At 42.0% G+C, this 14760-nt stretch overlaps 1 protein-coding gene across 2 annotated transcripts in view; it reads right to left on the bottom strand.

Annotated features, from left to right (window-relative positions):
• RBM28 (RNA binding motif protein 28) overlaps positions 1-14760 on the bottom strand; it is a 40919-nt gene that overhangs the window by 15018 nt on the left and 11141 nt on the right. For both annotated transcript variants that reach the window (XM_006146861.3, XM_006146860.3), the window contains exons 8-13: positions 14567-14706; positions 10398-10470; positions 6574-6683; positions 3543-3616; positions 2069-2204; positions 242-306 (exon numbers count right to left, since the gene is read on the bottom strand). In XM_006146861.3, the coding sequence (XP_006146923.1) occupies positions 242-306; positions 2069-2204; positions 3543-3616; positions 6574-6683; positions 10398-10470; positions 14567-14706 (598 nt within the window). The remainder of the gene's footprint in view (positions 1-241; positions 307-2068; positions 2205-3542; positions 3617-6573; positions 6684-10397; positions 10471-14566; positions 14707-14760) is intronic.

The following is a 14760-nucleotide window of genomic DNA, read 5'->3' as shown; positions in this document are numbered from 1 at the left end:
GCTGAGCACTACAAAGTAAGAGTAAGACCTAGTTCTCACAATGGCCTACTATGCTGATACAACACTAAGTTTAATGTTGGGTTACTTCCTATTTCACCTGTGTGCTTTTCTCTCTAACGAGACTGTAAGGAAGGTCTGTCACCTATATTTGGCTCTTTGAGGAGCACATGTAGCATTCCCTAATTAAAAAATTAGTTTATAAGCCAGGAAAAATCCGAAGACTGGTGCCTCATCTACTCACCCGTTCTCTTTTGGCCATATCAGCAGCACTCACACCCTCTGCAGCCTTCGTCCCAGCACGAATCACTGCAGAAAGAGGAAAAAAGGCCAAAATATCACCAAGGGAATTTTCACTGAGCAACAAGAGGAATGTGATGTGAATGATGCAAACTCTTTGTATAGGACCCAGAGGATTATGTTGGCTAGGACGTGGTGGCATTTGGTTAGATCCAGAAATAGGCTACAGGGCTAAGTTCTGGGTTCAGAGCTACTCTCAAGGACTAAAACTCTGAACATTTTGTTATTTTGTTGTTCTTCTCCTTCCTTCTCCTCGAAAAAGCTTCATATACGTGCCCAAAGGCAGATGAAAAGCCTAGAGGAAGTTCTCAAAGTACATGTATTTTAGGCAGTGGAATGTAAATGTTCCACCTAAACCTGTCCCTGGAACAGAGCTACTCCCCGTGTATTTGGGACCATTACTAACGAGTGAGATAAGTTGACCTAAAAAAGTTCATGGGGGTTGGCTCCATGGCCTGGTTCTTAAAGCAGCTGGACTGCACATAGTTGACCAGATGGTTCAAGTCCCGGAACTTGATTCAACAAGCCAGGAGTATGTGAATGTGCATACATGCCTAAAATCCCAAAAAGAAGGGAGATATGAAGGGGAAAGGTTGCAACACCACCATTTCCTATGGGAGGTGCTTTCTTCTCTCCCTCTTTTTCTGGAAAGCACATATACCCTCTAGTTAAAAAAAAAAAAAAAAAAAAAAAAAAAAAAAAAAAAAAAAAAAAAAAAAAAAAAAAAAAAAAAAAAAAAAAAAAAAAAGTAATCTACGACCATAGAGGCCTAATATCAAAGGCTTATAAGCTTTATGCTACCTGTTCAGACTATGCAGCTGTGCAAAAGATGTGCTGATAAACACTGTGTGACTGAGAAAAAGGGATTCTTCTTTATGTTAAAGCTAATTTCTGACTCCCATTCTGACATTAAGGGAAAGGTACTGGGTGCCCATTTTAAAACCATGAATAATCCAAAAGAGTAATTTTAGCCATAATTTTCAACTCCTTCAGAAAACCTCTTATTAGGGGACCAGCAGTTAGCATAATGGCTATGTCGCTGGACTCCCATGTAGTCAACTGCAGTTCGCGTCCCGAACCCAGTGGCTTAAAACTCAGGTCGGGCGCGTGTGTGTGCGTGCCCAAGATCCCGAGAGGAGAATGGAGGAGAAGGGATTGCAGCGTGGCCATCCCCCCTGGGGGGTGATTTCTTGCTTTCTATCTCTCTGTCTCTGTCTGTCTGGCGAGCGCACGCGCCCTATAGCAAAAACCTCTCCCCCTCCCAAAAAAAGAAAAAAGAAAACCTCTTATTACAAGTGAGAGAAAGCAAAGATAATTTGAGTTTTTCCTCCCTCTGCCTTGCCAATCCTCAAATGAAAAGTCTAACGCAACTGGGCAGACAAGAGAACAGGGAGGGGCTGGCAGGTAGTGTGGTGGTTAAGAGCACTGGATTCCCACATGGCCGACTGCAGTTCAAGTCCTGGACCTGGAGGCTTGCTTTCTCGCTTTCCCTTTCTCTCTCTCTCTCTCTCTCTGGTTAAAAAAAAAAAAAAAATGGAATTAAAAAAATGAATAAATATTTAAAAAAAAAAAAAAAGAGAGAGAACATGGAAAGATAATCCACAAAATGGATCTACAAACCTTCCTAATAGCCACCTCTCCTAAACTGGAAGACTAATATAGCACTCACAAGAGAGCACTGGGTTTTTAATTTGAAATATGCTCCAAAACATACCAGTTATAGCACCAGGTCAAATAACTGGAAGCCTAGTTCACACCTCCCACTACTCACAGCCTTCTCGGGCCAGATACAGGTTCCGGGTTCCCGTTGGCTTCTTCACCTTCTTTGTCTGAAGCTTTGCAGCCTCATCACGGGTGACTGCCAAGTCAACCTTGAGTTGCCGGCCATCCAGTTTAAGCCCGCCTCCCTGGAACAGATTGCAACTCTCTCAAAATATGTAACAAGTAGACACTAAGCACCCAGCAGGGAACACCAAGGAAAGGGCAATGGCAAGCCCCAATCACGCTATGGAAGCCAAGCCCCAGGATGTTGCAGCCTAGCTAACTGCAAGAGGATTACTGAGCCTCACAGTATTTATTTTGGCTGTGCAAATGGCCATGTGTACTTAGGGCAGTCAGCAGTAAATAATTTATTCTGTGGGAACTAATTAGTCCTAAAGTAGGACAAAATTGGAGAAATGATCTATAAACAGGTAAAGTTTTAGTTTCTAAAGAAAGCTCATGAAGTACTATGTTAACCCTACTCAAAAGAATTTAAGAGGTAATGGCAATATAAGATAACTTCTTTTAGAACCAGCAGATGGTGCAATGGTTATGTCACTGGACTCCCACATAGCTAACCACAGTTCGAGTACTGGACCCAGCAACTTAAAACTCACACCAGGACCGTGTGTATGTGTGCCCAAAATTCCGAGAGAATGGTAGAGAAGGGATTTGGCATGGCCATCCCCCTGGGGGCGGTGATTTCTCACTTTCCATCTCTCTATCTGTCTGTCTCTCTGGCAAGCACATGTGCCCTGTAACAAAAATCTCTCACTGAAAAAAAAAGGTAACTTCTCTCAAATAATTTTTATTTTATTTTTGAGCACACAAAAAAATCTTCCATCACCGGGAACCAGCAGTTAGCGTAATGACTGTCGCTGGATTCCCACGTAGTCAACCACGGTTCGCATCCCAGACCCGGTGGCTTAGAACTCACACCAGGCGCGTGTGTGTGTGTCCCCAAGATCCCGAGAGGAGAATGGAGGAGAAGGGATTGCAGCATGACCATCCCCTCGGGGGGTGATTTCTCGCTTTCTATCTCTCTGTTTCTCTCTGTCTTTCTGGCGAGCGTACGCGCCCTATAGCGAAAACCTCTCAAAAAAAAAAAAAAAAAAGTTTTCCATCACCTACACACTTTCTCTCATTTACTCCACTTCACAGATGCCCTCAATACCTTCCTATCCCAGTCTTTAATGTTACCAGTTTAAGATAGAGGCTGCCACGCACGTAGCAATCGGTAAACACCAGATACATTCTTATACCTGTGAAACAGGGACAGTGATTCTGCCTACATTCTAGGGCTGACTGAATGCTACAGAAGGCAAAGCAGGTAAAGTTCGATGCCTGACACATTCTAAGTGCTCAGTAAGTATTAGTTTTATTATTATTATTGACGATGATAATAAAGCCTTGTGAAAACATCAGATGTTGCCTTAGGAGCCACTCTCTCCTACATTATAGGGTAAAAGAAATCTCTTCCTTACCTCACTCTCTGGAGAAGCAGCTGTAAGGCACTTTTGAGCTGCTTCTTGAGTCGTGAACTGAGCAAAGGCACAACCTGCACAGAGACACAAAATTATGTGAGATCCCAAATGCCCATGGCCCAATCAGAAGCCAAAGGCAATACTACAAGTGGGGGCAGCCTGACAGAGTGGCAGGGGTAGACGGTGTCCATTTGTTAAGTTCTATGAGACAGACATTATGAGAGGCACTGAAGGGCCAAAGACAGATGAGATACCATACCTTTATCACTTCTTCCTTCATCTTTTCTAATGCCTCTTAGAACTTAAAGACTCATTTCTCTCCTTAACAGGAAATACCCACATGAAATGGTAGAGAAATTCCACCCCACACTTAATTCAGCATTGCATACAAAGTGCCCATTAGAGGACTAAAAAATGAGGCAAGAACCACTTAACCCTGAAATTAATTAATTACAAATCTCACTGTCTCAAGAGTCACTGACTCAGAGTCACTTGGGAGGCATGAGATAAGACCGCTGTGCCTTTCAGGGTAAAAGCCCCTGGCCTCTATGACATCAATAAAGCCAGAAATCAAAAAGACGAGAGCTCGAATTGTGGCTCATGCTCTACAATCTCTACAGGCATGTCTTCTGTTGGTAGATGCAGGGCCAATCAACCCATCCAAATACCTGCTATTGCAAAAAAAAAAGCAGTTTTTATACACAAAATGAAAAAAGTACTTATGGTAGCTTCCAAAAAGGAAATACAATTTCCACAATATTTTGTTATTACTCCTCTAAACCTTAAACATTCTTGGGGCCAGTAGTGTAGTGGTTAAGGTGCGAGGCCCCTACATGGCCAACCACAGTTCAAGTCGACCCAGCAGCTTGAAAATCACATAAGATATGTATCTTGCATGCCCAGAATTCCAGAATGGAGAAGGAACTGCACCATAGCCATTCTCCCTGAGGGGTGATTTCTCACTTTCCCTCTCACCATCTTGCGCATTCTCTCTCTCTCTCCCCCTCTCTTTGTTTCTGGTAAGTGCATACATCTTATGGCAAAAACCTAAAAATAAAATTTAATACTTTAAACATTCTCTTAACATATGAAAACTCGGCCATATTTCCTAGCTACTGGGGCATCCATCTTCTGCCCCTCTGAGAATGAATGACTAACTGGAAGGACACATGAGACATGCCACCCAGGTCATCATCTAGAAGTCTCTCCTGCTCCAAGGCAGGTCTGTGTGCCTCTACTTCTGGTCCCACCCTCTCTCCCGTCCTCTACCTGCATCACTTCTACAGCACCCATCAGGTGGCATCTTCCCAAACAAAATGAATGCCTTGAAAAAAAGAACCACATCTGTTGGCTGTCTGCATATTCTTAGCACCTATCATAGTGAACAGCATTAATAGATATTAAAGAACAAATAATAAAGAATGAAGTAAAGGGGCTGGGTTTCCAGCCTTAACGTTTCCCTAAAGTCTGCAGAAAACACTTAGCTCTTCCAAGTACTAAAGCGGCATGCTGAGAGGGATAAACTGTAGGGAGCACGGGCTGCATGAGTAGGCAGAAAAGGTGTCAGAAGAATTTAATACGGGCTAGGGAAAGGCAATGCATTAAGAAAAAAATAATTAAAACCATGCTTATTAAGATCATTAACTCTCACAGCATTAATAGACCAGAAATAACATTTAGCAAGCCAGCTGTAGACTACATTCTGAAAATATCAACCTAATATACTGCTGCTCTAAAAGAGGAACAAAAGACGCTGATGCCATCAAAGGGAGGTGGTATCATTCTGGCACTTAGCACACCACCCCAAGCATTTCTATTTGGCCATTTTGAAAAATATGTACTGGAAATGACCAAGGTCTGAGAAGTTTAACTTAATACTACAGTTGACTACTTAAGTGATTACTGTAATTGTAAGGTCCAGAGTGGTTAAATGATTTGCCAAAAATATCACTCAGCTCGTTTAAGGCATAGCTGGGGTGAGACTCCTAGTCTCTAGGAACCAGTCGAATATTCTTTCCATCACAGAGCCTTATTTACATCCTTTTTTACCTAAGTAAAAATCAAAAATGATCAGGCCTTACCAAGCCCATAATCTTTAGAAGTGGCATTTTCCTGGGGACAGGGTTCATAGCATTTGCTAAATCTCAAAGGAATCAAGAATCAGAATAAATTAAGAACTCAGAGAGGAGGTGGTATAGTGGTTAAGACAGCTAGATCCTGTATGCTGACTACATGGTTCAAGTCCCAGACCCAGATACTTGAAAAACACACCAGGCATGTGTGTGTGTGCATGCCCAAAAATCCCAAGAAGAAACTAGAGAAGGGACTGAGGCATGGCCATCTCCCTGCAGGGGGTAATTTCTCACTATCCTTCTCTCTTTCTAGGGCTTTATCTCTCTGGTGAGTGCATGCACCCCATAGCAAAGTAAAAAGTAAAAAGAACTAAGAGCCTTGGAAGGATGGTTTCAGTTTATGAAACTAAAGATCATGAATGCACTGAACGGACTTTTACCCGGCAACTGTACACTAGGTTGAGGAGTGGTTAACCCTTAAAACTAAAAGCAAATAGCTTCAGGGAAAAAAATCTAAAGCAGCACTCCTGGTGCAGTTTTCATTCTGACTGTTGTCAAATGCAACCAAGTTTATCTGTCGGCTTTCATCTCTAACAAAAGCAACCGGAAAAAAGACCTCAGTAATTTCAAGCAATGTGGAATGATTAATACCCATGAGATGCTATCACATTTGAAATTCAAAGGAGAACAACAAATAGAATTCATTACCCCAAAGTAAATAAGCAAGGGCTTAAAAAAGCTTAGACAAAATTACGGCTGGCAACAACATTAAAAATGCTGAGTTTGACACTGTAGAAGACAACCTCAAAATGTCCTTGGTACTTCCAGGGAACCCAGAAAGGATGGACTATAGACCTCTCAAAATGGCACCCCCATTACGCTGTCAGGTAACTTAGTCAACACCCATAGCAGTCAGCAGTCTCAATCCTTTTAGGGCTGGGCCAACTAACAGCAAATACCTTTAGAATGCTCTGTGTCTGGATGCAAGACAATGCGAACATATTTCAGATTTCCAAATTGCTGGAGGAGCTCCCCAAGATCTTCTTCCTCTGAGTCAAAGGACAGGTTTCTATGGAAGGAGGTTATAAGAAAAGTCTATTACAAAAGTGAGATTCTACATACCACTAAGATAAATGAGTTAGATATGAAGTGGAGTGGATCTCTTCCTCACAACCATTCTCCTTTGTTCAGAAATAGGACCAGTTCGCATGGGTAAGCTCAGTAGTAAGGCCTCTGCTATATGACTCTGGCCTTCAGTCCCAACAGATGTGACCTTCCTGTATCAATCAGATTCTCTCTCCTAGAAATTTGAAACTGAGACATGTATGAAGACCACAGGATGCAAATGCCAATTCACTTCAAAAATAGCATTGTCCCATGCAATGCAAACTTCTGAGGTGCTGGAAATGATTTATACCTTGATCTGGGTGGTCATTACAAGAATATACACATAAAGGAAATTTCACTGAGCTGTACACTCAGATTAATGTACTCTACAGAATACATGTTAACCTTAAAAGGGGGACAGAGGGGGACCGAACAGTGGTTCAGCAATAAAATAATGGGTTTCAGCTTCATGTCCACAGATCTCCCTGAACATGCAATGTGCCCATGATTCTGAGCTGGTTGAAGCTGGAGGTGGGTCACAGCAGTAAGGCTCTTTTGGGGGTGCTAGCACTCTCTTAGATAAAAAGAAATAAGCTTAAAAAAAAAAAAGGCAGTGTCCCCAAAGAAAAGATCCATAGCTTCCAACAGGCAAGGCCCCAGGACTGCCCAGGCTTTCATCTCCTTCTTGATGTTTGCTCTCTGACAACTTTGATTCTGTGAGCTACCCCAGTGTTCATCCAACAAAGCTCATCTTTCACTTAACATGACCCAAATTAATTTCTCTTTCTACACCCAGAAGACTCACAGCAGGGAAGTAAGAAGTCAAACTGTGTGCACACGCATGTGCTCTACTGGTGATTTTCTCCTCGGTGCTGCCATAATATCCAGGTTTCGGTAAAAATGTTACAAAAGTAAGAAAACTCTTCCAAATAACACAAAAGAGAAGATAAAGCAAAAGAGAACATTTTGCTAAGTGCAAACAAATAAAACCACTTATTTCTCTCAATGGAATTCAAAAATGTTGGTAGGAGATTTTGTTCTCCTAAGTTTCAACACAGTGTGAAGATTCCTCATTTCCACAGTTCTGCATATCTTTCCAGGGGTAAAAACAAAAACAACGGAAAAAGGCCAACTGTGTGGTACAGTGGTAATGTGCTGTTCAAGAGGCTGTATGCCACATCGCAACTGCAGTTCAAGTCTTAGCCTGGTTGGCCTGAGACATGTCCAAGATATGACAGGCTGGAGGACTAGAGGAAAGGGATCGCAGTATGACCAGGCTCGGTCAAGGGTGCTTTTCTCTCTCTCTCTTTCTCATGTGTGTGTACACATCATAAATAAGGAAAAAAGAACACTCCCTAATAAATACCTATAATTTTACTTCTCTTATACTCAATAAACTCTATAAATGATTTTTATTTCATGGAATAAGCAAGACAAAAAGGGTTGTCCATGGGACCAGCAGATGCTGTAGTGGTTACATCACTGGACTCCCACAAAGCCGACTGCAGTTGGAGTCCCAGACCAAGTGACTTAAAAATCATACCAGTTGTGTGCACGTGCATGCCCAAGATCCCAACAGAATGGAGGAAAAGGGATTGCAGCGTGGCCATCCCCTCTGGGGGCTGATTTCTCACTTTCGCTCTCACTGTCTGTCTCTCCAGTGAGCACACACACCCTAAGGCAAAAGCCTTTTAAAAAAAGAAAAAAAAGGCTGTCCACAATAAGCTATATCCTAGCTATCTAAACATGCACATCTACCCTTTTATTTCTTCTTCTGTCCCTTTATTTCCCTAAGTTCTTTATTAATTAAGAGAGTGTAGGCCAGCTGGTGGCATGGTAGCTAAGAGGCTGGATCCCACATGGCCAACAGTAAGGTTAGAGTGTCTCAGCCCACACTGGGCACATGCATATGTGTGCTCCAAAATCCCAAAAGGTGGGAAAAACAGAGAAGAGACTGTAATGTGACCACTCCCCACTGGGGATGTTTCCCTCTCTCCCCATCTCTCTCCAGGGAGTGCACATGCTCTCTGGCAAAACAAAAAAAAATTTCTATATAGGAATTGTATCCTTGGTATTGAGGTTATAGGCTTCTGAAAATAATATTTCTTCCTTCCCGCTAGACAAAATCCTTTACAAATACAAAATTATTTATATGGCAATACCATGTAACACAGTAAAAAAGAAAAAATAGGGACCAGCAGTTAGCATAATGCTGTGTCACTGGACTCCCATGTAGTTGACCATGGTTCGAGTCCCAGACCCAGTGGCTTAAACTCAAGCCGGGCACGTGTGAGGAGAATGGTGGAGAAGGGATTGGCCACCCCCCGAGGGGTGATTTCTTGCTTTCTATCTCTTTCTGGTGAGCACACATGCCCTATAGCAAAAACCTCTCAAAAAAAAAAAAAAGAAAAGAAAAGAAAAAATACAGACACACACACATATACATATAAGATATATATGTATACATAATATATACATACATACATATATATGAAAAGATATGCTGCTAAGTGAGAAAGCAGGCTACAACACATGTATAGAGTAAACTGTTATGAATATTTATGATGTGAGCAAGTATATGTGGGTGCTTTGTAACAGTGACTATGGTTAATTTCTTTTCTCTTTTTGCTCATGCAAAACCTAAGTTATCTCAAAATTTTCTATAATGAACATAAATTACTGGTATAATTAAACAATTTTTTAAAAATCTTTTAAAAGATTCTATAAGATAAAATGTATACCTTAAAAATCAGGCCCAAATGGCCCCAGTGCACTGGCGCTTAAGAAAGGACACGAAGGCATGCCTGAGGTGTACTGGTAATATCCTGACCTTATGAAAACACTGGCCTACTGTAGTTGGCACTCCAACAGCAACATAAGAGAGAATCTTTCCACTCCCCTCTACTTCCCTGCTCTCCCAAAAATGATGAGACGTCTAACTTTGTTTGGACACTGCTTTGGGCAATAAGTTAGGCAAAAACAAAGAAACCATTTATTTGGGCCAAGTGTATCACTCTCCCCCACACTGAGGGCTAGAACCAAGCTATTTCTAACAGTTGAGAAAGTGATTTGTTTTAAATGATACCACTCCCAAATACAAAGATTGAGATCTAAATAAAGGTGAGATTTCAGGACCCCTACTATCTATCTTTTCCTTTCTTTTTTTTCTTTCTTTTTGAGAGATTTTTGCTACAGGGTACGTGTGCTCACTGGAAAGAGAGAGAGAGAGAGAGAAAGCAAGAAATCATGCCCCCATCCCCAGGGGAGACAGTCACTCCCCAATCCCTTCTCTTCCATTTTCCTCTTGGGATTTTGGGTGCATACATAGGTGCCCAGTATTGAGTTTTAAGCCGCCGGGTCTGGAACTCAAACTACAATCGAACATGTGGGAGTCCAGTGTCTTAACCACTACACCACCTGCTGTCCTCCACCCCGTTATTTATCTTGTGTCATAGTTCTGATTCTCCTACATCTCATTGTTTGGTAATTTCCTAGGACCAGGTGTGCTGAGTTTTCTAGGTATCTAGTTTCTGGGTGTGGTATCAGAACCAGTGCCAAAAAGAAGGAAGCAAGGAAGAAGGGGCAGAAGGAGAAAGAAGAGAAAGTAGGAAGGGAAGAAAGAGAAGGAAAAGATCCATGAAGACAACATAACCATCCTCAAGGTGGAAAAGCATACCTGATAAATACAGTTTTCCCTTCAGTCACATCAGAGGGCAATTTCCTCTTCTTTTTCTTTGAGATTTGCACATCTAAGGTAAAAAGAAAAACAACAATTGAAAAAACTAGTGCAAGCCACATGACAAATACATACAGATCTCATGTGAATAAAGATTTTTAAAAGTTAAAAATGAGGGGCCAGGCGTGGTGGTTGAGGGTGCTGGATTCCCACATGGAGGACCACGGTTCGAGTCCCAGACCTGGTAACTTGCTTTCTTGCTTTCCTTTTCTTTTTCTCTCTGGTCAAATAAATAAATAAATAGGGAACCAACAGTTAACGTAATGGCTATGTCGCTGGACTCCCACGTAGTCGACCGTGGTTCGCGTCCCGAACCCGGTGGCTTAAAACTCACGCCGGGCGCGTGTATGTGCGTGCCCAAGATCCTGAGAGGAGAACGGAGGAGAAGGGATTGCGGCGTGACCATCCCCCCGGGGGTGATTTCTTGCTTTCCGTCTCTATGTCTCTCTCTGTCTGGCGAGTGCATGCACCCTGTAGCAAAAAACCCTCCCAAAAAATCAATCAATCAATCAATCAATAAAATAATAACAAATGGAATTAAATAATTTTTTTTAATTAAAAATGAACAAAGGGGGCCAGCTCCATGGCCTGGCAGTGAAGGCAGCTGGATCCTACGTGTACGACCACATGGTTCAAGTCCCAGACTCAGCAGCTTGAAAAACATGTTGGAACTATGTGTTTGCATGAGAAAAATCCTGAAGGGAAGAAAAGGTGAATGAGAAGGATTACAGTGTGATCACTCCTCATGTGGGATACTCTCTCCTCTCTCCTCTCTCCCTCTCTCTCTCTCCTGTGAACACACACCCCCTCTGACAAAAGAATAAAAAAATGAACAAAAGGTACAGAACTGAATATGAGGGACTTCAAATAGTTTGTAAAAAAAATGCTATTTATTTTAGTACAAAAAAATGTTTTTTAATCCACACATAGCTTCTTTATGATCTGCATTTCCACGAACTTTTTTGAAGACACTCCCCCCATATACCCTCAAGCTCACCCGTAATTAAAGAAAAACACAGCATAAGAAATGAGATACTATTTTTTACTAACAGATTGGAAAAATCAGAAAGAGCGACTATATCCAATGTAGTGAGGGTGTGGGAAAAAGACATTCCCATAAACTGCTGTGACAGTGTAGACTTTCTGAGGAGAAAACATACACATACATTCACACACAAACATACACTACATTTGTGTGTGCATGCATGTATTTTGACTCGTTAATGTATTAAAATTCTCTCTAGATACACAACAAATATATAATACTGGCTGTCTCTGGGAAAGTGCCCTAATGGCCTGGGGGTCTGGGTGTAAGAGAGACTCATGGCTTGAGGAGCAGACTTAGATGCTTAGACAGCTGTGCATCACTTAATGACAGGGATATTTCCTAAGAAATGGACATTAGGCAAGTTTGTCATTGTGCAAACATGTACAGTGTACTTCCATAAACCTAGACGGCACAGCCTACTACACATACAGTGTGTGATCTTACGGGGCCACCACCATATGCTTGGTCTGCCATTAACCGAAATGTCATTATATGATGTATAACTATACATACACAGAAACTTTCTGGAAGGTTACCACAACAACAGGGTTGGTGGAATTGTCAAGGAAATTTCACTTTCCATATTATACTCTTCTATACTATACGTTTTTACTAACGATCTCTCATTATCATCTATCCATCCTATTCATATATAAATTTTTCAGGTGAAAGGACAGTAAGTGAGAGCTGAATCTGAGTTGTGAAATGCATGGTCTCAGAGGCCCTGATTCAGCATAAAACCTTCTTCAATTTTTAGATATCTACCATTCTATTCTCACAGAAAAAGCTATTTCCTCAAATTTCTTTTATGGTCAAACCAACAGCCCACACTTACAGACACAGGTACAGAACAAAAATAGCTAAACAGGGACCAGCAGTTAGCGTAATGGCTATGTTGCTGGACTCCCATGTAGTCAACCGCGGTTCGAGTCCCAGACCTGGTGGCTTAAACTCATGCCGGGTGCGTGTGCGTACATGCCCAACATCTCGAGAAGAGAATGGAGAAGAGATTGCAGCGTGGCCATCCCCCCTGGGGGTGATTTCTCACTTTCTGTCTCTCTGTCTCTCTCTGTCTGGCGAGCGCATGCGCCCTATAGCAGAAACCTCTCCAAAAAAAAAAAAATAGCTAAACAAAAATCTCTGTCCAGAAAAACCAAAGGACCAATAATTGGCTATTTCTCGTTTTGTAACTTCCTGCCTCTCTTTATATACAAGTTGAGTTCACGCTCTGGAAAGGCAACGATAGGGATTGATAACGGTTTTATAAAATGTTCCAAGAACTCCTTGATATACACTGAATTCAGATACTGGAGACCACCAGTTGGCATAATGGCTATGTCGCTGGACTCCCAGGTAGTCAACCGCGCTTTGAGTCCCAGAAGGGTGGCTTAAACTCAGGCCAGGCACATGTGCGCATGTGCCCAAGATCCCAAGAGGAGAATGGAGGAGAAGGGACTGCAGCATGGCCATCCCTCCTGGGGGCTGATTTCTCACTTTCTATCTTTCTGTCTCTCTCTGTCTTTCTGGCGAGTGCACATGCCCTATAGCAAAAACCTCAAAAAAAAAAAAAAAATGCAGATGCTGAAGCCCTAACTCCCACGTGACTATATTTAGAAATAGAAACTTTAGGAAAGTAATTAAGGCTAAACAAGGTCATAAGAGTAGAACCCTAATCCGATAGGATGGTGTCCGTGTAAGAAGAGGAACCAAGATCAGCGCTCATTCGCACTTATTCTGCCCCCACTTAATGACACGAAGGAAAGGCCATGTGAGGACACAGCGAGAAGTCAAGCATCTGCACGGCAGAAAGAGAGCCTCAACATAAAACGAATCAGCAGGCACCTTGAGCCGGCCTCCAGAAATGTGAGAAAGTTCATTTCTGTTGTTTAAGTCACCAGTCTATGGTATTTTGTGATGGTGGCCCAAGCTAACTATACAGTCCTTTATCCCTGCTTCAACTCAGAAAAGTTGTTTAAAATCTACCATGGTGTAACATACAATATCCTGTTTATCCAGTTATTCATTCAACTTGGACAATCAAGAGAGGTAGTACGTCAGCATTAAGCTAGGTTTTAGATTCCCTAAGAAAGAATATTAATCCTCAAACACCACTCCAAATTCACTTAAACACAAAACAAATAAAAAAGAAACAAGCCAGGAAAAAAAAAAATCCTTTGGAAGTAAGGAATATAAAGTTTTCTTTTCAACATTTAAACATAAATTTGAGGGGCCAGCAGATGGCATATTGGTTACATCACTGGACTCTCACATGGCTAACCACAGTCTGAGTCTCAGACTCAGTGGCTTGAAATTCATGCTGGGCGCATGTGTATGTATGCCCAAGATTCTAGAAGGAGAATGGAAGAGAAAGGGTTGTGGTGTGACCATTCCCCCAACGGGTAATTTTTCACTTTTTCTCTCACCATCTCTCTCTCTCCAGTGAGTGCACGAGCCCTAGATAAAAAACCTCTAAAAAAAAACAAACAAACAAGGAGCCAGCAGGTGGCATAGTGTTTAAGGTCTGGACACTCCCACATGGCTGACCATGTTTCAAGCCCCAGACCTGGTGGCTTGCTTTCTCACTTTCACCCCTCTCTCTCAGTCTGTCTCTGGTCAAATTAAAATAAATAAATGAATAAATAAAGTTAAATAAATAATTAAAACAAAAAAACATAAATATATTGAACCAGCAGTTAGCGTAATGGCTATGTCGCTGGACTCCCATGTAGTCGAACGTGGTTCGTATCCCGATTCTGGTGGCTTTAAAAAAAAAAAAAAAAACACTCATGCTGGGTGCGTGTGTGTGTGTGCCCAAGATTCCGAGAGGAGAATGGAGGAGAAGGGATTGCGGCATGGCCATCACCCCTGGGGGGGTGATTTCTCACTTTCTGTCTCTCTGTCTCTCTCTGTCTGTCTGGCGAGTGCACGCACCCTATAGCAAAAACCTCTAAAAAAAAAACATAAATATAACACAGCTTAGGGTCCCATTTAAAGAGGTCTGACTGGAACATTTCCAGTGACTTATTTGAAGTTTAAGGCATTTATGAAGATACAAGCAAACCTTCATCTTCTTGCTCATCATTGCTGGTGTCACTCTGGTCCATGTCCTCGCCATCATCGGTACCTTCTTTCTCCTCTTGGTCACTGTCCTCATCAGAATGATCTTCACTGCTTTCTGCAGGAGCTGCTCTCTTGATTGCTCTGCAATGGCAAATGAATCAACAAAGATCTGGGCTGACAGAGGGGCCTAGCTGG

The sequence above is a fragment of the Tupaia chinensis genome, unplaced genomic scaffold (genome assembly GCF_000334495.1).
Source record: "Tupaia chinensis unplaced genomic scaffold, TupChi_1.0 Scaffold000192_1, whole genome shotgun sequence".
Lineage (NCBI taxonomy): Eukaryota > Metazoa > Chordata > Mammalia > Scandentia > Tupaiidae > Tupaia > Tupaia belangeri.
This window is presented reverse-complemented; position numbering and strand designations above follow the sequence as displayed.